Source organism: Rhamphochromis sp. 'chilingali', assembly GCF_963969265.1.
Source record: "Rhamphochromis sp. 'chilingali' genome assembly, chromosome: 3".
NCBI lineage: Eukaryota > Metazoa > Chordata > Actinopteri > Cichliformes > Cichlidae > Rhamphochromis > Rhamphochromis sp. 'chilingali'.
The window spans coordinates 43949662-43972105 of record NC_137931.1 but is presented as its reverse complement, the minus strand read 5'-3'; the positions used below and the strand labels follow the sequence as shown (position 1 = coordinate 43972105).

The 22444-nt window shown below is 39.1% G+C and overlaps 2 protein-coding genes across 2 annotated transcripts; one reads left to right on the top strand and one right to left on the bottom strand.

The window, feature by feature from the left end:
- Positions 1-74: 74 nt before the first annotated feature.
- Positions 75-10637, bottom strand: scyl3 (SCY1-like, kinase-like 3). Its single transcript, XM_080877067.1, has 14 exons — positions 10429-10637; positions 10058-10301; positions 9414-9599; positions 9135-9248; positions 7784-7840; positions 7601-7703; positions 7400-7511; positions 7235-7312; positions 6968-7107; positions 6636-6826; positions 5947-6118; positions 4252-4401; positions 3357-4159; positions 75-630 (listed from the first exon to the last, which is right to left on the bottom strand). The coding sequence occupies exons 2-14, from the start codon at positions 10220-10222 to the stop codon at positions 571-573; spliced, it is 2331 nt and encodes a 776-aa protein (XP_080733193.1). The 5' UTR covers positions 10223-10301; positions 10429-10637; the 3' UTR covers positions 75-570.
- Positions 10638-14607: 3970 nt separating this feature from the next.
- lpxn (leupaxin) lies at positions 14608-21020 on the top strand. The gene is made up of 9 exons (XM_080877068.1): positions 14608-14715; positions 15711-15796; positions 15962-16029; positions 16395-16491; positions 16813-17055; positions 17185-17358; positions 17903-17984; positions 18066-18214; positions 19781-21020. The coding sequence occupies exons 1-9, from the start codon at positions 14682-14684 to the stop codon at positions 20045-20047; spliced, it is 1200 nt and encodes a 399-aa protein (XP_080733194.1). The 5' UTR covers positions 14608-14681; the 3' UTR covers positions 20048-21020.
- The last annotated feature ends 1424 nt before the right edge of the window (positions 21021-22444 follow it).

Genomic DNA, 22444 nt, shown 5'->3' with positions numbered 1-22444 from the left:
TCTTTCCTGGGTGGGTCGCTGTACTGTAAAACAAAACAGTAAACACATTTGATACAGTAAGTTTTACTTTATTTCACCATCAACCCAAAAGCTACTAATAAATTATGCAATTCTGATTTCACATTCATTCAAAGTGCAAGCCTTCAGTTAATCAAACTGACTCTTTTTGGGAAGACCCAGTATCTCCGAAACGTTTCTTTATGCCACTAGTGAAAATAACCCATAAAAAAAAAAAAAGCAAAAAAGAGCAGAGCAGAGCAGATGAAACAGGATTACATTCACCTCTGATTGGCAAATTATAAATGGCTTATTTTGTCCAAGTCTAGCACCATCTGATGAAGAGCTGATCGTTCCAGTTTAAAAGCAAGTTCTCATAATTAAAAATGACAAAATCAACATAACATAAAAAGCCTTAGCCCATCCCTGGCATTACCATCCCTACTGCATCATGTTAAATGAGAAACTACTTCCAGTTTACTGGTCTGTTGGCACTCCAGATGTGGTGCATGGGTTTCAGTTTTCCAGTGGTCAAGTCTTTTACTGCAGATGGAAGTAATGGATCAAACGTAATCACCAGGCGTTATCCTCCCAGTTCAGGTCATCTTCATCTCCCCAGCCATCTGGTTCAGTCTTTGAGAGAAAAGAAGTAAAGGAAAAGGTGCAATCATCCACTGGGAAAAATATTTACAATAGTGGGAAATTCTTAATTCTCATTGATTGTCATTGACGGTCACTTTTTACCCCTCAGCTGTTAAAGGCTAATGGGCTACTGTCCCCACAGTGGGCAGGTGGCATGGGCACCCATGTTTGTGAATGTGACAATGAGGTGACAGGATTTTCAAATTCATACAGTAGGTGCATCTACTAAAAATCTTGAAAAAAGGTAATCTCAGTGACCTTAAATTCAAGGTCAGAGGTCAGTTTTTCTGAAAATCATTTTGGATTTTGAATTTTATACTGTATGTGCATCAACTGGCAAGCTGAGAGGTAACACTTGTGGCCGTCAGTATTTTTAAAGTTAGACATGTAGGTTCTTCAAAATCATGGCAGCTGTGTTAAATGGTTACAGGTTGCAGTAATTTCCAAAGTTATACACAGAAGTGTAACTGTCAAAAGAATTTCAAGTCATGTTGGAACCTACCGTCACTAGATAATTCAAAGTAAAATTTGTTAGTGTAAAAAACAAAACATCTAGTTGTAAATGGATGGATTCTTATACAGCGCTTTTCTACTCTCCCAGAGTACTCATACAACATGCCTCATTCACCCCCACTCAGACAAGCACTTCCTTCTTTAAGTGCAATCTAAGCATTCGCACACATTCACACTCCGATGGATGCATCGGAGAGCAACTCGGGGTTATTATCTTGCCCAAGGATACTTGGCATGCAGACTGGGGAAGGATTGAACCACCAACCCTTCCAGGCAGTAGCTGATCTGCTCTACCACCTGAGCCACAGCCACCCCAAGCCTAACGAGCCTGTGTTTTCAGGCTTGTTACAGTCTGCATATCTAAAAGTTCTACAGACCAACAAGGCCTCCAAAAACAGTAAAATGAAGAAACAGAGTCATACCTTATAACTGATTGTACACAGATGGTGCTTCACATACAGCGGGTAAAATAAGTGTTGAATACGTCGCCAATTTTCTAACTAAATATATTTCTGAAGGTGCTACTGACATGAAATTCTCACCAGTTATCGATAACAACTCATCCAATCCATACTGAGAAATGACAGGGAAGTATTGAAGTATTGAACAGGCTTGCTTAAATGTATTGAATACTTCGCACGTGATTTTGGTCCATTCTTCCACACAAACATTCTTCCAGGTTCTTTAGGCCCCTTCTATGAACTCTGAGCTTTAGTTCTTAGTCGCTTTTATTGTCATTTTAACCATGGACAGTCGTACAGTACAGAGTGAAACGAGGCAACATTCCTCCGAGACCCTGGTGCTACATATGACATAACAGATGGCAAGGGAATAGAAAGCACAAAAACAGCATCATTTCCATAGATTTTCAAGGGGATTCACATCAGGTGACTGGCTGGGACATTCTAGCAGCTTTATTTTCTTTCTCTGAAACCAGTTGAGTTTCCTTGACTGTCTTTGGGATCATTGTCTTGCTGGACACATTCATTTCATCTTCATCATCCTGGCAGATGGCAGCAGGTTTTTATCTCAGTGCATTTTCCCATTCATACTTCCTTCAGTTACACAAACCTGCCCATGCTGTATGCTAAAAAACAGCCCCACACCATGACGCTCCCATCTCCAAACTTCACTTTTGACATGATATGCAACACCTTTTGTCTTCCAAACATGGCCAGAATATATTCTCCTATTATTTCCCAGGCTTGTCTAAATATTGTTCAGCAAACTTTAAATTTGCTTCAACATGCTTTTTCTTCAGAAATGAGATTATGGCGTGGTGAGTGTGCATACAGTCCACGGTGGTCGAGTACAATACTTGTTTTCTTATAAACAATTGTTCCCGCAATCCGATATCAGGGCAAAGCATGTAATAGACACACTGGCCATTTCACGCTTTGCTCTCCAAAACGTGAAATGTACACGCATGTACAAATTGAAGCTTCTGCAGTAAAAGCAGAGGGAGATATTTTATTTCAAGCCAGCATGGAAATAACCACGGGAAAGTGTTTAAACAGACATTAACACATTTGCATATACTTACACATACACACATTAGGCGCCTAGCTTAATTGATTCTGACAATTAAGGACCTTGAATGTACTACTACATTTTTTTGCTCATTACCAACTTTGTAACTTTAAATATATTATATCCCCCTGCTGGTAATGCAACTTCTGCACACGTGTCCATTTCATTGTTTGGAGAGGCAAAGTGAGAAATGAACATGATGGACCGGCGCGCCTATAACACGTTTTGGGGCGATACTGAGTGGTATCTGCTAATTCCATGTTTTTCTGTAGCTCTACACAAGCGGTCCTTGGCTCTTGGAAAACTCTACTGATAATTATTTTCAGTCCGCTGTCTGAAATCGTGTGGGGAGCACCCTGTTGTGTGCCTTCTTTTCTTCATATCAGCAATACTTTTTCCCTGTCTCATTATTTTACGGAGATCTATGGTTTGATTTCTTTGCGTGTGTGGACTGGACGGGTTGTCATTGACATCTGGTGAGAATTTCATCTTAACAGCACCTTTAGAAATATATTTACTTAGGAAACTGGTGACATGTTCAATACTTATTTTACCAGCATTAAGTATAACATAATCAAGATTTCAGAAATCAGGGTAATCCCAGGCAGCTAGGCAGCTGTGATTGAGAACCAATATATTAAAGTATATAAAACATCCTTTCACCAGACACTCACCTCAGTCAGGTCAACTGCTGCAAACTTGGCAGTGAATGTTAAAGTATCGATGGATGAATCGACCTGCAGAGGTTTAGTGTTATCAGAAGATGCTGTGGACAGTTCTGCTTCACGCTTGCCAGTCTCTTGTAGTGACAGCACTGCTGGAGATGACAACTTGATGTCCGGCACCATGTCTGCAAACAAATCCAGCTCTGGGTCTTGCTGTACCTTTGTCTTCACCCTTATAGTAAACTCCTCCCCCAGACCTACTGAACTACTTTTTTGTGGCACTGTAGGTTTGGACTGGGGGTTTAAGCGGTTATGTGATTTCTGAGAGTTCCTTTTCTCTTGAGCCCAGCTATTGTCCCATAAGGAAGTGGCCTCTGTCTTTGTTGACTGCCGCAGTGTTGAGCTCAACTTAAGGGGTTTAGAGGAACCCAGTCTCAGTGGTTCAGGACCATGTTTCGAAGATGGGGAAGCAGCGCCCCCTTTGGGTGGTGCAGGGATGACTGAGTCTGATAAAGGAGCTGTGGGGGAGAGATCCCAGGTAGGTTCAGTGTCCTCAAAGTCATCCCACGGCTCCTCATCTGTGTTCTGATGTGTGATTGCCAGGCTGCTAACTGGATCTACGCCCTTTGAGGCCTGTATGTGGATCTGGACCGAATGCCCATCTCTATTCTCACTATCAGGGTCACTCCAGTCAGGCCAGTCTTCCACAGTGCCTTCTAGTCTGTCAGTCTGCTCTGGGCTAGAAGAAAGTTGGTCCATCTCACTGTCCTGATGAAAGCCATTCAAAGGCAGAGACATCTTTCTACTAACATCTGGAATATACAAAAAATAAAAATAATATGCAATGGACCTTAAATAAATGAACAAATTCATTTGAATTAATATTATGAAGGGAGTTTCTTACCCGATACTGGCTTGATAACCCTTGGTGTCTTGCTACCCGTGTGACCGAGGACTAAGCCTTCAGTCCCTGATGGTCTAGGGAATAAATTCAGCACTTTGGAGGGTTGGGCCATCTGAGGGTGGAAACTTCCAACTATATGGACAGGTGAGGCTAAAGAATAAAAGTAAAGTAAGATGAGAGTAGCTCACTTGACTGTAGTTCTTAAAGGATTACTAGAGTGACATTTCAATTTCCAAATCCAGATTTTCTAGTTTGAACTGGTAGTCTGACTAAACTAGTAATCTTCTTTGGACGAGACAATAATGCTCACGGCACGCTAGGACCCATTTACTACTACACACTGCTGCAGGAATGCTTCCAGCATATAAAATGTTCTTGTAATGGTTCCTGGTTGATTTTTAAAGATTACTTGTAAAATAAAGCATTTTATTTAAGGTTTTTATTTAGTAAGCTCTGTATGATGCCAGACCTTTAATGCACAATCAGGTTCTGTGCACCCCTTTTATATGGTATAGCTAAATTCTCAAAAAAACAACAACAACAAAAGCCTCAGTTTATTTGATATACGGTATCAATAATGTAAATGTACTCTATATACAGTTAGGTCCAGAAGGTTTTGGACAGTCACATTTTAAATAATTTTGCTTCTATACACCACTGCAGTCTTTTTTCATGCAACTGAAGTGCTGAAGGTTTTCACCTTTAATTCAAGGGGTTTAACTAAAGTATTAAATTAGCTGTTTACAAATTGCATCTGTTTTTAAACGATCCCCCACTTTCAGAGGTTCAAAAGTAACAGGACAATTGACTAACAACCAATTTCATGGCCAAGTGAGGCCTGTTTTCTCATTATTTTGTGACAAATTAAGCAGATAAGAGATAGGAGATAATCTCAAGTGTTGCATTTTGTAGTTTTTCCCTTTGAAATTCTCAATATGAGATCCAAATAAATACTGATAAAAGTAAAGGAAGCCATCATTAGGCTGAAAACCAAAACAAACCTATCTGTGAAATAGCAAAAACGTGTTAAGTGGCTACGTCATCACTCACACATCTGAAAATAGAGATACCTCACAGTGCAAATGGATAATGGCTCAAAGCATGATGCTGAAACAACGCAAGATTATCTCAAGGCAAAGATAACATTAAGTGGCCAAGTCAGTCTAATCCCAACGGAACACAGCATGAAGACTGAAAACAAAACTGATTGCAGGGAGACCCACAAACAACCAGGCACCGCAGGCAGCTCCAATAAAACCTAGCAGAGCATCTCACGGGAGGAAACACAGCATCTGATGATGTTCGTGGATTCTAGACTTCATGCAGTAATTGACTGCAAAAGGGTTTTTGTCCAGTTACAAAAACAAACTCTTATATTTAAAATTACTGCAGTTTTAGTTTGTCCAGTTACTTTTGAGCCTCTGAAAATTGTCGACATTTAATATTCCAGTAATTACTAAACAGTTTATGCAATACTTTTGGAAAAGCTGAAAATCTGCAGCCGACTGTTTGATTTAAAATCCACTGCAGTGGTTTGCAGAGGCATAACTACAAAAAGTGTCTTTATCCAAAAAAATTTGACATAAAATTTTAATAAATTAGTTATCGCAATACAAGACTTGTGCTGTCTTGCACTGTTTAGTTATTATTTAGATAGAGGTGCTTTCATTGACATTTATAGACAGTGTTGCTTACTTTCAGGGGTCACTTCTGTAGACTTGGTAAAGTTAGGTGTAGTGCATTTAAAGACCTTGGTTCTCTCTCCACCAACAACCACCTGAGCCCCGAGCAAGGGCACCAACACCGCAAGACTCTGCAGCGTCATGGCAACCAGAGAATCATTGGTGTCTCTCATTCCTAACAAAACCTAAAGAGAGTAATAGACAAGATAATATACTTAAGAGATAGTTTCATTTGAATTTTGTTCTCAAGCTTTAGACATTAGATAAAATTGGTGTGATAAAAGTGGTGGCTCTGTGATTGGAAGGTCGGGGGTTCGATTCCCCTGAACAGCTACCCTGAGGTACCCCTGAGCAAGGTACTGTCCCTACACACTGCTCCCCGGGCGCCCAATGGCTGTCCACTGCACTGAGTGAATGGGTTAAATGCAGAGAGGAATTTCCCCACGGGGATCATTAAAGTATACATTATTATTATTATTATTATTATCATCATTATTAAATTGGTTACAATTTCTGGGGTTGCCTGTTTCACCCTGTTTAAGCTATTACCTAATCTCCCCGTCTGGTAAGACTAAAGAAAAAAAAATTTGTTTATTGGTTTAAACATTTTCCAAAATACTGAACATTTCAGCTTCAACTGTCTTCGTTTTTTTGACAACAAGAACAACAACAAAAAAGTTTGCTTCTAAAGTAACACCCCACCTGAGGTAGGATCTGGTTTTTGAGTTCATCGTGGGAGAAAAACTCAGCGTAAAGGTGGATGTGGGTCAGCAGCACAATTCGGACATGTTCCTCATTGACCTTGTAGAGTTCAAGAAGCTGAGGAATCACATGCTTACGGTAAAGGGACATAGACAGCAGGCAATCTTCACTGCTACCACCACCACTGTTATCTGTCCACAAAGGTGAAATAAAGAAAGTTTCATAAAACATTTGTGCCTGTCAGGCAAATACTAAGTTCTGGCTTTCTCTCAGAAAATGGGATTAGAAGATCTGGTTATCAGAAGCCAATTTTTGTTCAAATGCAATCTCACCTTTCTTTGGCCTTAAAAGATGAGGCAGGAAGCTTTTTACAGCCATGGGTTCTGCAAAAACGAGAGAGTTAAGGAGTTTGGGAGCAAGGCGTGTAGCTATCAACTCTTCAGGGAGGTTCTGGACTCGGTCTAGAAGAAACCTAAAAAACATAAAACCAAAACACTACGTAAGGAGAATATATACACCATAATACAAGTTAAAGAAAATTCTATCTGTGAAAAAAGTCCACATATAACATGTAACAAGATCACTACATTATTTCTTACTTAAAGAATTCATTCTTCTCTTCTTCTGTCTTTAGGGTGAGACTGTTCAGAAAATTCATCACTTCCAGAAAGTCATTCCTGTTCACAGAAAAAGAATGTTTGCTTAAAAAAAAAATCATTCTGAGTATTTAATGATAACTACAAATCAAACCTGACCACACAAACCTGAAAAAGTCATTGGTGAGCAAGGAACTGAGTGGCGGCCGCGACATGGGGTCAGAGTTCAGCAGGCCTGCCTGCAGTGTTTTTGTCAGGCTGGCAGCAAGCTCCTGTGACACTGAAAACAACAGTGCAAGCATATGATAATGTACATGCAGGTTAAACCTGAAAAAATGAAATGTGATATTCAAGGTCACCTCTCCTTACCATAGCCATTAAGGAGGGGAATAAGAGACTCCACCATCATCCCAAAAGAGTAACAGTCCCGAGAGTGAGCATGTTTATCAGGAAGGATTTTAAAACCCTCCACCTGTCAAGAAAACGTTTCTTGAAAACCTGTCAACACAGTGGGAAGTGCTTCTTGTCAATCATTAACTTTAACCTGCTTACCTGCTCTTCTGGAGGAAGATAGCTGGCCTCTCTTGCATTCTGGATGCTTGTGAGGAACTAAGGAGTTTAGGAATAGCCAACATTTAACATAAACCTGATACAGAGTGAGTCTTCAAACAGTCTAAAAAAAAGTGCATTAAAACTGCTGAACTGTATATACATTGCAAGAAAAATAGCTCAATGTTTGGCTAAATCTTTGAGTTGAGTGAACACACACGGACTGAATTGTGGTATTACAGTCATACAAAATGTTTTCTCAAATATCAGTTAGCATGTTATGACAGTACGATTAGAAAACAGCTTAACCAGTATTACCGTAGTTTTCGGGTCATAAGTCGCTACTTTTTCCCCCACACTGTGAACACTGTGGCTTATACTGACGTGCGGCTAATGCATATTGTTTTTCATTCAGCCAAAAACATTTTGCCTGGTAACAGTAGACCAATAAAATTGATAAGTAATATATATACTGTATATATTTTTACCGGTTGTTAAGAGACGTAATGTTGTTTGTGCACTGTTCCGTAAAAAAACCATGAGCAACGTACTTAATACTTAAAGGTAGCCACGTTACAGGTGCTGTTCAAGGAAAGAAAGCATTTGCAGTATGTATTTTTGTATGTTACCATGTTTATGTTACCTTACGGATTAATCCTCACGTGTAATATTTCTGTGTAAATATCTCATATTAGAAGTGAAACGCATACGGCTTAAAATCCAGTGCGGCCTGTAGAAGTACAAAATTTATGTTCTTTCTAAAATTAGAGCATGCGGCTTTTAATCAGGTGCGCTCTGTAGTCCGGGATTTACAGTATGTGCTTTGGCTACATGATATCAAAGTGGAAATGGTTAGCTATAATGCACAGAATCGCATCAAGCAAAAATTAAAAACAGCTCATCAGCACAAACACCTCAAACCAACTTTTAAGCACAGTGGTGGAGGGATGATGATTTTGGCTTGCTCTGCAACCACATGACCATGGCACTTTGCTGTCATTGTGTCAACCATGAGCTTTTCTGTGTACCAAAGACCAACTCTATCCAACAGCTAAAACTTCAAGTAGTTGTCAAACAAACAAACAAACAAAAACAAAGTCTAGACCTTAAATCAATTGAAATTTGACATCATCTCCTAAGCCAATGCCTGCAAACCTCAATGAACTGAAACAATGTTGTAAAAAGAGTTGTACAAAGAGTGGGTCAATATTCTTTCACTATGATGTAAAAGACTGAGAAAGCTACAAGCTACTGAATCATGATATTTACTTAGTTTTTCCACAGGACAGTAAAGAATTCTTCTCAAACTTTCTTTTTCACATGACTGCCCACATGGTTTTAATGCACTTCTTACCTCAGGAGTTGCTTCAGAGAACTTGCAGACAGTCTCCATCCCTCCCAGTTTCCAATGACCATCATCACTGACAAATACAGATGAAATACAGACGTTGTTGTGGCTCGACTTACCCTGGTGGAAGAGCAAGACAAGTTTGGAACTTGCATGAATATGCATGCATGCATGTTTAATGCAAACAGAACAACATCCAAGGGTCAATCACCATCTCCATCTTCATCTACCTTGTTTTTCCCACATGCTTTGATATAATCATGCAGAGACTGTAGAAACACTCACCCTCTCATGCAGAAAAACAAGTGCCTGCAGGAGGTCATAGATGCCTGCACAAATTTCCTCTGGGGAGAGACTGTCTAACAGTAGCTGCAGGGGCTGCACAGGCTCTGTCACCAGGTGGATGCCACCATTCTGCACTGAGCAGGACAGGAAGCGCAGTAGACGTGGGTGTCGCAGTGTCTTCAGGTGCTGGGTGAAATGTGTGGATGATTAAGCAGGTGTAAGAATTGCAAATAATTAGTATTTTAAATTACCCGTCAGTTAAGACACAAAACTCATACTTTCACTTATTTAATTCTAGTCACAACAGAGAATACTGAAGTTGGAGGGGGCTCTTCCACTACGCAAAACCATGTTAATTTTTTTTCTTAATTAAAATGTTACATCCACATTACACACTTGTGTGTACAGCTCAACTTCACACACAATCACACGTGATGCAATAATTCGCTTTTTTAAAGAACTTTTTTTCTACAGAGTTTTAGAAAAGACAGAAAACCGACTGGAGAAGTTTGGTAAAAATGTCTCAACGCTGCAGCGGTACTTTGTGTCCAACATGATCATGGCAGCGTGCTGGCTGCACACTTCCACGCATAATGCACATGAGCGACGGCAAAGGCGAGCAGCGACATCTGGAAATTACACACCTTGGCAGCTTTGTTGACTTTGTCTTCATTGCCACGTTTGTGAACAAACACAGAAGCGGGCTTTCCATCCTGGAGCACCGCCGAGTACATGGTGGGTCCGGTGGGCAGAGTCAGGAGCGGCTCCTCCAGGGTGCAGCTCCGCACCGCGCTGCTCTCCGCACCCATGACCGCGGTCGTTCTTTATGAGCAGCCACTCAGGTCATAAACTAAGCAAGCCAGGCGTGATACGTGGCAGTGCGAGTGCCTGTCAGTAAAGAAACAGACACGAGTACTTGTTATAGAGTTAAGTTGACATACCGGTACCTGTTTCAGTAAACTGGATGCACCACTTAGTGACAAGTTAGCTAGCGTCAGTTGCCTAGCAGGCTAACCTTAGCACTACGTTAGCAAGCTTGTCATTGCTGCCCTTGTCGGTAGCTTTTCCGCCTCCAAACAACCATGCCAGTCGAAGTGTACCACAGATTAATTCAACGAGTTTTGCGAACTGCTTTAAAAGTAAAAAAATAAATAAATCCCGTTTCCTTCTTGTCAAATCACCGATGCTAACGTGGAGCAAGAGCTGCGCTGTAAACAAGGACCTTTCCGGTAAAAGACGAAACCACAGAGGAGGGGTTGGTACTTACTTGTAATTACTCACTTGGTTGAATAACTTAATGTTTTTCAACTTTATTTTCAAAAGATACAGGTTTCAAATCCCTTCATCATAAAATAATTCGTTAATACGTTTATTTGTTGTTGATACATTGATACAAAAGAACGAACACCCCTCCCCGTAAGCTAATGGTTGCGACTAAAGTGGTGCGAGATAACGCAAGTAATCAGCGGAGAGTTGAGCGCCATATGGTGAGTGAAGTGAAAATAGAAACTGTCACTATTCATTTGAGTTACTTAAATCATACTTTATGTCCTTTTTAGAGAGAGCAGTCCATGTGTGTCTTTCTTTCCTTTACCTGTTATACAAACTCTGAAAAGCACACTGTTTCATTCTCAGCAAAAGCGGGTGTGCTGTCCATAATGTTAGGGTAACACATAGGTATAAAAGTTAAAATCACCTTAAGTCTTAAGTGTATATTTATTTTCTTATTCCTTAGTTATATATATATTTGTTAGGTTTTTTGCACTGATGTAACCGGAGCTTCGTCACTGGACATAGCGGAGATGACAATAAAGTTTACTTTGACTAAAAAGCTGTCAAAGCATAGTTTCATAGTTCATTCCGGTTTCATTCCGGCAGCTGTGGCTACAACTGTAGCTGCCTCCACCAGTGTGTGAATGTAAGAGTGAATGAATAGTGGAATTGTAAAAGCGCTTTGAGGGTTTCGAAAAGCGCTATATAAATGCAATCCATTATTATTATTATTATTATTATTATTATTATTATTATTATTATTATTATTATTATTATATGCATAATATACAAGACTCCCAAACACAGCAAGGTTAAATAAAATAAACCATATAAACACTACCAGTTCACGTAAAGCCATCATGGGATGGTAAATATAAAAATTTGCATCCCAAACTTTATTTCTATGTTAGTGGGGTTCTTAAAAATATATATATTTCTGATATGCTTTACATTGCTTGTTAATTAAAACTGCTTCCATCTTTACCACCACCACCACTACTGGATTTTTGGAATTAATACTAAAGGCTGCAGGGTTGTGTTGTGGTTACCAATGTCACCTTACAGCAAGAAAGTGTTGGTTTCAAATGTTCTCCCTGGGTCCTCTGGCTCCCCTAAGCAATCCGAAAACATGTATGCATATGAGAGAGTGAACTGTTGTCTGTCCCTCTGACAGACTGGTGACCTGTCCAGGCTGTATCCTGTCTCTCATCCTATGTCAGCTGGCATATGATCTAGCCTCACCATGACAGCAAATTGCACAAGTCAAAGTGGAGGTGTGAAGTAACAAAGTACAAATATTTTGTTACTGTAAGTATGTAGCCTTTGCAGATATATGTACTTTACATAAGTATTATTTTTTTTCTAACAACTTCTTACTTTTATTACCTATATTTTTAACCAAATGTCTGTACTTTCTACTCCTTACACTTTCAAAACAGACTCGGTACTTTTGGTTTAAGACATTTGAGGGGAGTTCTTTTTTTTCTTCATGTCAGTGCGCATCTTCAAACATCAAACTTTCAAAATTTGAGCCTCAACAGCAACACATGAAAGGCAATCTTACTCGTGTATTATTCACAACGATATGTCACATAAAAAGAGACGAAAGAGACCATAATCAGGGGTTAAAATGCCAAAAGGTGATTGCCTGCCAAAAACTGATTTCCGGTATTTGCTAAAAAAGTGATTGCCTGTATTTAAATTGCCATAAATAACTTGTTGGCTTATAATATCTAAAACATATGTCAAATGTATCCCTCATGAACGATATCAAGTCATCTTGAGCCACAAACAACATTCCTATCTCAACGTAGAAGCCGCAATCAATTTTTGGCAAAGTGACTTTTATATATCCTTTATTTATCCAGTTAAAAAGTCTAATTCACATTAACAAATGCCTTTTTAGGAGTAATCTGGCCAAGAAGACAGCAGGAATTGCAACAAATATAACAATAATTCTATAAAGATACTTCCAAAATGGACTGGATTGGTTACAATGTAGATACAGTAACCCAGAGTCATAAAGATACTTGAAAAACATGTATTTTTTTAATTCTATAAATAACCCCTTTGTAGATCCTTTGTAAATCCTGTTCACTAAAGTCTATTGACCAATATTTACTTATAAAGACATGACACATAAAAAAATACCACATCGAAACATTGGAAATCAATTTTTGGCAGATAACCACTTTTCGGCACAACACAGGAATGGGTGCACATGTCCGTAAGTTGCAGTTGCTGTACTTCAGCATCTAGTTAGCACTACAGAAGAGGACCAAGAGAAGCATAAAAGGAGTGATATTTTTTTAAGTAGCAGGTAATTTCAAATGCAACGTTTTTGTCACCTCAAGAAATGTCAGTAAACACACAAACTGTTTGTGTGTGCAGTTTGTCACACTGTGTGTCTGCTAGCTAAAGAAAGGTAGAGCTGCTGTGAAGATGTTAATTTTACTCAGAGATGGAGAGCGATAAAGACAGGGCAGGAGAGGAAGAAGAGAGGTTATATTTAACCTCTGCTCGGTGGTGTTTGATAAACTGGAAATTTGAATATCAGGTTTGTACATATTATGTTATTTTTTTCATGTTGTAAAATGTGCTGGGAAAAAAACCTGACACAGACTAACCGTGTTATTTAAAGGTTGCATGAAAATATGGAGTTTAGTGCAGGATAAGCTGGTTCGCTTGCAGTAATGTGATGGAATTTAAATAAAGCGTTGTGTTAGATTGGTGCAAAGTGGCTGTGGTCTTCAGAGTTAGGTTACATTAAGTATTGCAAAGATGAATTTGAAGGTAAGCTGATTATACTTGGATTCATTCACTGAATTCCACCTTCATACTGTTTAGTATAATGACAGCATAAACTGTGTCAGTGTAGAGGATGGAACAGGACAACTCATGAAACACCTGCTCACATCTTGTTAAATTCAGTTGTGTTAATCCACAAAGTGCAGTAAACCTCAGAGCAGCAGCAGCCCAGATCATCTGATCACAGCCTGTACACAAAAGAAGATCTACAAGAGCTCAGAATAGAAATTGCGATTCTTTTCCCCACGCTGAGCCACTATAACTGATTTTAGGGTTCCACCACGTGCTGAATCCCGCTTTAACCCTGGGCTATACTCATCTTCTGTTTAGAGGCAAAATCGCCCTCTACAATGTAGGCGACAGAAAATAGATCTCTTTTTAAAAAAAATGTTCCTTCTTTTGCGCATTTTAAAAATCACACATATTCTTTATGAGTATAAATACAGAGTGCAAAGTTACATTAAAAAGTTTATTTAGGAACTTTCCAGCAATGTGTTTCACAAGTTTAAAGTGAGGTTAACTTAAGGTGAAGACCTCACTTGACTCTCCCCTGCTACATGTGATGCTTGCACTGCTGAGAGAACTGTGAACAGTGGAGTCAGAGCAAACTCTGCTGGGCAAACACTGTCATGACACAGCTTCAAAATGATCTTTTCTGTCCTATTTTCTGTATCTGTGAACCAAAATGTCAGTCTGACTCTGTGTTAGTAACACGAGGATGTTGAGTTTTATCAGCGCCATGTTAATCAGTAATTAAGAGAAGCTGATTTTTTCTACCACTTGCAGTGGAGGTAGTGTTACAACATAACACACACTTTGTTTGAAGAAATATGCAATAAATATTTAACAAAAGCACAACTCTGTTGGTATCACACTTGCACTGCTTTAAAACTCTCACTGTTTTCATCTTCAGGAAATAGTCAAACCTCCTCCTAGCTACTGACAATTCTTCACACAGCAGCAACCGAAAACACACCTTCCTCACAGGAAGCGACGGTTTTGATCAGATCAGAAATGAGTTCAGTTGCCTTAGCAACTAACCAGCAGAGAGACACACACACACACACACACACACACACACACACACACACACACACACACACACACACACACACACACACACACACACACACACACACACACACACAAAGAAAAGAAAAAAAAGCCACCCACTCACATTCAAGTTTTATGCTGTCAGAAGGAACCAAAATGGATGAGCTCGGTAAGAACTTTCTGTCATGTTTTACCTTCATGAATGTCCTCAAACTAATCGATGGTACAATTTAAACTGAGGTCGAAACTGTTAGCAAAATCAGGAGTTGGTGTGTTGACACCATGACATCAAGCACAGCCAGTGCTTATGGAGTATTACCACAGTCTTGTGTGTTCTCAGACTGATTTATACAGCAGACTCTAAGTACAATATGTAATGTACTCAATGATCCAGCTCATTAGAAGGAATTTTTATACCACTGTTCTTGTGTTTTACCTCTGATTCTAGGGCTCTACATGTAGCGATTCACTACAAATCAAATACAATGTAACATTTAGAATACAGTAGAATTTTACAAGTCTTAACGAAGTCGTTTAATTCGCATACTGGAAATGAAATAAGGGTGACGGTCAAAAGGTAAGACAAAAAAGAAAAATTCTTTTAATTTCACAATGTCAAAAAATATTTTTCTGAGGTGCGATGATGTTTGAAGATGATGATCTTTACTGACTTACTGACATTGAAAGTTAAAGTCATGTCTTTAACTTTTTAAAATGAACCTTTGTCTTTTTTGCTACTTCTGCTACTTCTATGTAAAATACTTACTCATACAAAGCTTCCCATTTCCCTAGATGTGTGGTTTGCCCTGTGTGAAGGAGTGTTGTATTTGTTGTAACAAATGTCACCAGATTCTTGCAACATTATCACAAGTTTCACTTCTGCAATGTGGTATGCCCTCACTTCCTGAGGAACGCAAGTTGCATGAGCAACCTTAGTCTGCTAGCATCTTGATCTGTGTATTGAAATCCACTGTAACTTACTTCATAGAAAATATTTCACTATACATAAATTATATGCATACAGTCTAACAGTTAACACCCACAAAGGACAATAAGTGTGAAAGAGCAATGTGTGCCGTACAAATGTTATGTAATATGAATATTTGGTTGCATGAGTATTTTTTCTGAGGTTTAAAGATTTATTGTGTGTGTTTCCTGCCGCAGATTTGCTGTTAGAGGAGCTGGCCCTGAATCCAGCGGGTTCAGACAGCGTCCCTGAGAAAAAGAGCAATGATGCAACAAAAAGAGAAGTAAAAAGACAAAACTCATTAATCATGAGCTTATCCTGTTTCTGCTTTATCCCCCATTTCATTTGTAGATGAACCTGGAATTCTAAAGAAAACAACTTAAAACCTAACATGTAATTTAATTTCTTTAAGTACAGAAACTTCAGTATATGTTGGTTGTGTTCGCAGGTACCAAGTGAAGTTTGTGTTGGAACTACCAAAAATGGAAAAGTCTCAAACTCCTCAAATGTGTACAGGTGAAGTTCAAAGTTGAACCCGATTCATAGTGGTGCTGCATGAAGATCATTAGCTTAATAATTTAAATAATACATTTTAATTAATTTATGTATTTCTTTTTAACATTTTAATGCTAAGGTTTTTCTTTCATTCAGACCACACCCAAAAAGAGGAGAGCAAATACAATGAAAATGAAAGCATTGTTCTTCAGCATATTCTGGCCTTTATGTAGATGTGCTTTATTTTCTTAAGGTCTAAAAGGTTAAGAATTTCCAGTTATATTTTTGCTATGGTTCAGAAATGCAACCATTTCAATTATTAATGATGTTACAGGATGTCAGTTTTGCATTTTAAAACATTCGTGTTTTTCCTCTCTGGGATTTAGTGATGTTCCAACTCCTGTGCCAGCTTTTGTGGAACCTGACTCACCGACTCAGGAGCTGGACTCAATCTTGCAAGACCTGATGGGTCTAGCTGAAGGGGTTAGTACTACCCCAGTGCGGAAATACATATTTTATAAATATTGAAAGTAATCTGTGTTGCCCCTTTGAGCTTATTTATTTAAGTGTGAAGCCTGAAAAACTATGTCTATCTATTTTCAAACATTAGTAAAATGACATGGTTAACAACAGAGGGCAGCATTGTACTTATATCAGACTCAAGCTCTTGGACCAATAAGCATTTTGTTCTTAAACATTAAAAATACTCTGATTAAATATAAAATAAATATAATAGACAGCTAATATATTTTGAGGAAATATGTACATAAAACTGTTATTCCTACATTTTGTACCATAATTTAGGATCTAGAACCTCCAACTGACCCACCATCACTTACACAAAAAAAGCAAACAGAAGGTGGAAAACAGGCGAGCAGCAGCAGCAACACTCCAGCGGCTTCAGATGGAAAAGCCACAACGCAAAGAAAGAAAACGGATATGATAGATGACCTGCTGGGAGGGTTGAGCACTGACTTGGAGAAGATCGGTGTACGGACCACAGCCAAGGGCCACTGTGCTTCCTGCAACAAATGCATTGTAGGAAAGGTACAATCTGGACCTACAGGACACAAAGAAGAGAATTTGTCACACTGGTACCAAATTGTGGAAATTCAAACAAGATGAAAGAGATCAAAACCTCTTGTTCCCTCTTTCACTGACATTTCCTTTCTCCAGATGATCACAGCACTGGGTGAAGTGTGGCACCCCGAACACTTTGTGTGTACGGTGTGTAAGATGGAGCTGAGCACCACAGGCTTCTTTGAGAGAGACGGACGGCCGTACTGTGACAAAGACTACCATCAGCTCTTCTCACCACGCTGTGCCTATTGCAAGGGGCCTATTATGCAGGTGAGGACAACTGTATTCATATATAACCCTGCCTCTGCATAGAAAGTAAGATTAAAATAAAAATAGGTGTTAATATGATCTCCACTAAAGGATGAAATTTCATGTTTTAATGAATTCACTTTGGTGGAAAATGCACATAGAAAATGACCAAAATACCAATCTGGAACTCTCTGGTATCTAAATGTCACTCAAATTCAGCTGCGCTGTTGTTTGATTTAAGCTATAATTTGTTCTGTCATATAGTACATCAATTTATTTACACAATAATCTTTTGAAGATTGGATGATGACATACAGTAGTATGTAATCAATTTTTCTCAACATATCCCACATGTCATTCTAATAGAGAAAACACAAAACCATACTGGGATTCTGCTGCAGACCAAAGTCATTAATCAGAAACTAATGCAGCTTCTTCTATGTTCCACTTTGTGTGTTTCACAATTCACATTTTTGTGTTCCCTGACATTTGAACATGTGAGATGAGACAAACCTTACTAATCCTCAAAGGAAGTAAATTTATGATATATTTTGGGCTGCTTTAGAACATCGTGACAGCTCTGGACCAGACCTGGCACCCAGAGCACTTCTTCTGCGCACACTGCGGAGGCTTGTTTGGAACGGAAGGTGAGAGATTTGTGGATTATTTCTCTCCAATTGAAACCACAACTTTAGCAAATAACTCACTGCATCTTATGCCTATCCTAGGTTTCCTAGAGAAGGATGGGAAGCCATATTGTTGTAAGGACTTCTACTACCTCTTTGCTCCAAAGTGCTCAGGCTGTGGGGAGTCAGTGCGGGAGAATTACCTGACTGCAGCCAATGGCACCTGGCATCCAGAGTGCTTCGTCTGCGCAGTGAGCCTCTTACCTCAGACCACACACACAGCTCTGGCTTGCATACGAGCCTGAGAATAAATGAGAAAAGATACCCGCACGTTAGCTTTATTTGCAACATTTTGACCTCAACGCTGATGAAAACCATATGCCTGATGAATACTCTGCTGTTAGAAATGATGCAGATAAATCAAGGAAGTGTATTCCTCAGTGTGGGTATCTTTTACATTCTCTTCAAATCTATTTCTGTATGTAGCATCTGGTCAAAAATGGTTCAATGTGCAGCTCTGCTTTACTTAACATGTGCAAGTGTAAAACATAAAATGCCATCAGTAGTAAGAGACAAGCAGGAGCAACTGTAATATTAAGAATGTATTCATTGTTTTTCTGGCAGGTACTGAAATATGAGGTCCATAAACCTGACCATAAAACATATAAAGGGCATTTTATTTCTTAATACCTATCACTTAAAATTATAATTAACATATCTTAGTTAATCATTAATCACAAACACCAACTACAACTACTTATTTTATACAAACCAGTCATTATCAATAAGGTCAGTTGTACCTGCTACCTAATAACCTAAAACTAATTCCAGCAGGCTGAAGGTCAGACACTCCATAAAAAAGGATGACGTGGACACTCAAAGGTGGAGACTTTTTAATCAGCCTACTGATAAAAATAAATAAAACAGGTCATACAATTTAGGACCCTTGAACTTCCCCGCCACTTTTTCTGTTTCACAGCAACAGTAGAAACGTTTCCATACCATGAGTCATTTGCGTCCTGTAAGCCCCAGATGAAATTCCCCTGAAAGAGCAGTCATTAACACGGCTGTCACAGTGTTATTCTCATCACACATTTGCTAGTCATTAATTGCTTTATTTTGACTGTAATCTGTATGAAATCAGGCTAAAACTGTGACGCAACATCTATTGTTTTAGTCTGTTTTGTCACCAACACTGAGCAAACCAGCCCTTTGATGGACACAGATAACTCAGGTGTTCCAAGGCTTTGGAGCTGCTCATGCTGGTGCATAATAAATGGAACAGTGCCACTGGTGATGTTAAGAGTTACACCTGTGCTTTTACTGCTACGGTATGACAAGTCAAAGTGTCGGCCAAGAGAAACGACCATAATCAAATTCAGTGCTGTACATGTAGGTTCCAATTATGCTTTAGCGGTTATTAACAGATTGTTAAAAGAAACACAGTTGTAACACTCCTTTAGTTTTCATATTAAAGGTCCATGCCATGTGATTTTGTGGCGCCGTCACTTCATTATCTGGCTGTAACAGTCAACCATTTTCCAGGCGCTTGGTTTCCCTTCACATCGTAGACATTTAAAATGAATGATGGATTTAAAGTCTTTTACTTTCTCTCTAAAAGTTATCACTCTGCTGTATGTTAAGCAGTGTTGGGTATGACGTGTGGGTTGGGTTTGGCATCACTGTGTCTAATTGAAACTGTTATAGAAAAATCAAGAAAGTTTAACTGTTGGAAGTTTAAACTTCTTCCTCCATAACACCATGCCTAATTTTACATAACGTTCTATCCTCCCTACTGCCCCTCTTCCTCTACGCAGGACTGCCTGAAGCCCTTCACTGATGGAATTTTCATGGAGCTCAATGGTCGTCCCCTCTGCTCGCTTCACTTTCACTCCAGGCAAGGCACTGTGTGCGGTGGCTGCGGAAAGCCCATCATCGGCCGCTGCATCTCTGCGATGGATCGCAAGTTTCACCCCGAGCACTTTGTGTGTGCCTTTTGTCTGCGGCAGCTCAGCCAGGGCATCTTCAAGGAGCAGAAAGGGAAACCATACTGCTCAGCTTGCTTTGACAAACTCTTTGTCTGAGATTTGCACATGAGTAAGATGTAAATAATACAAAACAACAACAAAAACAACAAAACATTCAAATGCTACATTACTATCTTTGTTGAGTTTAGACTGTCTCGTCTGTGTATGAATGACAAAATAAAATGAAGCAATTGTACAGTCTCTACATTACAATTCATTGTTCTATTTGTATATACAAATTCTCAGTAGATCATATTTAAAAACCATTACGGTGAATTACATGATAAATAGCATGTAACCGTAAGAAAAACATACATTGATCATGGATTAAATGAAGGGAACATGCTAACATTGTTACATAATTAATTAGATGGTTATGAAAAATACAAATTTTCCCCATTATAACAATAAATGTGAGGACTGAATGGTTCTAAAAGGTGTATTGCTTGATGTAAAATTTATGGGATTTCATATATCATGATGACAAAATTTATAGGTGGAGTAAGAATAACACATGTGTGCTGTTTTAGTCCACGCTTTCCATTAAGCTACCCTTAGTTTGCCGTAAGACTTGGCAGTCCAGATATGCTCTCTCACAGTATGGAACCATTTGTCAAGGTGTTTGTCTATGTGGCCTGATAGCTTGTATTGGCAGTAACTGGCACTGAATCGGCATGCCAGCCCGAGTTTCCCCTTACCCTGACTGACCACTTGGCCTCTGGCGTGCACTGAATTCAGACAACCTCTTCATTTTCCACACAGGCTCTTTTATAGCTGTGCACGGAAGATTAATAGAGGTGGTGAGGTTAACAAAGGTGGTTTGAGAAAGAGCTCCTTCACATCACTGCATCTCTTTAGAAACTCATTTTGACTGCTGAGGGATGACAAAACCACAAAGTGTTTTAATGCTTTTTAGGCTGTCGATGTATTTGAGCTCATTTTGTTATTGGCAGATGGTGCGGATGATACGTGACAGCGAAGCATTTGCAGCCCAGTTGGGATGTACTGTTGTTCTAATAGAAGACAGATTTCTTTCGTGTGAATATTGTAATCAGTTCTGCAGAATCACATCATGAGAAAGTTTGGACTAAGCTTTTGAATTCTCTATCACAACTTATGTATTTAAATATATTCACTTCTTCTTTGTCTGATTATTTTTTAGCCAAATTGCTTTTATCTGATATCAAAATTTTGCTGAATTTTTGACTGACGAATCAGTTAGCTAAATAAATTGAAGACTAGTTTCTTCTAGTATGATGTATTACCAAACTTGCCAAAAATGTTTTCACTGTTATTATCCCTAAAATAATGAGTTCAGTGTTATTGTCAGTGCCAAACTGTGTCTTATCTTATCAGTGATCTTCAGATGAACACTGGCTACTTTTCTAAGCTTTCTTAAGTTTTGCTTAAGCAAGCCACTTGTGCTTGCATGTGATGTTAGTGTGTGAGCGGGAATGGAGGTGTGCATTAATCATGCTGTCATCACTTTCAGACCAGGTCCCTTATGGCCTCTACAGAATATAGACCTTGCATCATGGAAGAACTGTGACTGTGTTATGTTCAGTCAAAATCCACAATTGTAAGTGTTTAGTAGTCCAACATTCCTCTGCCCAGATTGCTACCAAGGACTTACTATAATGATTTTTAGAAATGCAAGAAGATGCCTGACACATTTGCTGCTGTGTTTCCAGCATGAGTCATGCACAGAACATCATCTTGGGATATGATCTGATTGAAGACCTTGGCATGTAAACTGTAAAATTTCACCCTGTCATATGATAGTATTACACATATCTCTTTCTGGATGAAGCACTTTTACAAATGATTGCTATTATTTGTGGACCTAACACTCACAAAACTGTGTTATGAATGGAAAAAACCCATAATTTAATGCTATATTTCCACTAATGGCTTCAAAGAACTAAATGTAAACTAACAGTTTAAATTAAGATTTGCAAAAAACACGTGAGCATTACTCACAGCTATCCAGTCTCAAAGCAGTGACTAAATAAAATCTGACATTCACAGAAATATATAGGCGTTATCGTATGCCTTCTACAATATTTTATGGAGGATAGGGAGGAAAAGTGCCCTTTGGCACGTTTTAAAAAAAAGAGAAAACATGAAATGCAAGCAGGGGTCTTTTTTAAATGGTGGCTGAATAAAGCACACTCTGTGAAAAGAAGAGAGAGTGTAAGGCAGGTGACATTTACAGCAGTGAAACAGAGTACGGACGGTCTGGGAGCGCACTGGGCCATGAGATGGCAGCTAGAGCTCAATGGGGGACGGAAAAGGAGTGGGGAGTATATCGGGACATAATGGATACTGGTGCTGAGGGACACAGGGTGAGGAGGGCAGGGGTTGAGGAGTGTAGTTGTAAGAGTTTCCCTTGTGTGACACTGAAACTCAACACTCGCCTCCTCTCCTGTAAAATGACTGTGTCCGCTTGGCCAC

Bases quoted from the DNA above. Each gene is read 5' to 3' on its own strand.
- scyl3 (XM_080877067.1), bottom strand. From the start codon at position 10,222: ATGGGTGCGGAGAGCAGCGCGGTGCGGAGCTGCACCCTGGAGGAGCCG. The intron at 7,108-7,234 runs GTAAGAAATAAT...TATGTTTTTTAG, and splicing joins GAGAAGAATGAATTCTTTAA to GTTTCTTCTAGACCGAGTCC. The intron at 4,402-5,946 runs GTAAGCAACACT...TTTATTCTTTAG, and splicing joins TACAGAAGTGACCCCTGAAA to CCTCACCTGTCCATATAGTT.
- lpxn (XM_080877068.1), top strand. From the start codon at position 14,682: ATGCTGTCAGAAGGAACCAAAATGGATGAGCTCG. The intron at 16,492-16,812 runs GTTAGTACTACC...ACCATAATTTAG, and splicing joins TGATGGGTCTAGCTGAAGGG to GATCTAGAACCTCCAACTGA. The intron at 17,359-17,902 runs GTGAGGACAACT...GGGCTGCTTTAG, and splicing joins GCAAGGGGCCTATTATGCAG to AACATCGTGACAGCTCTGGA.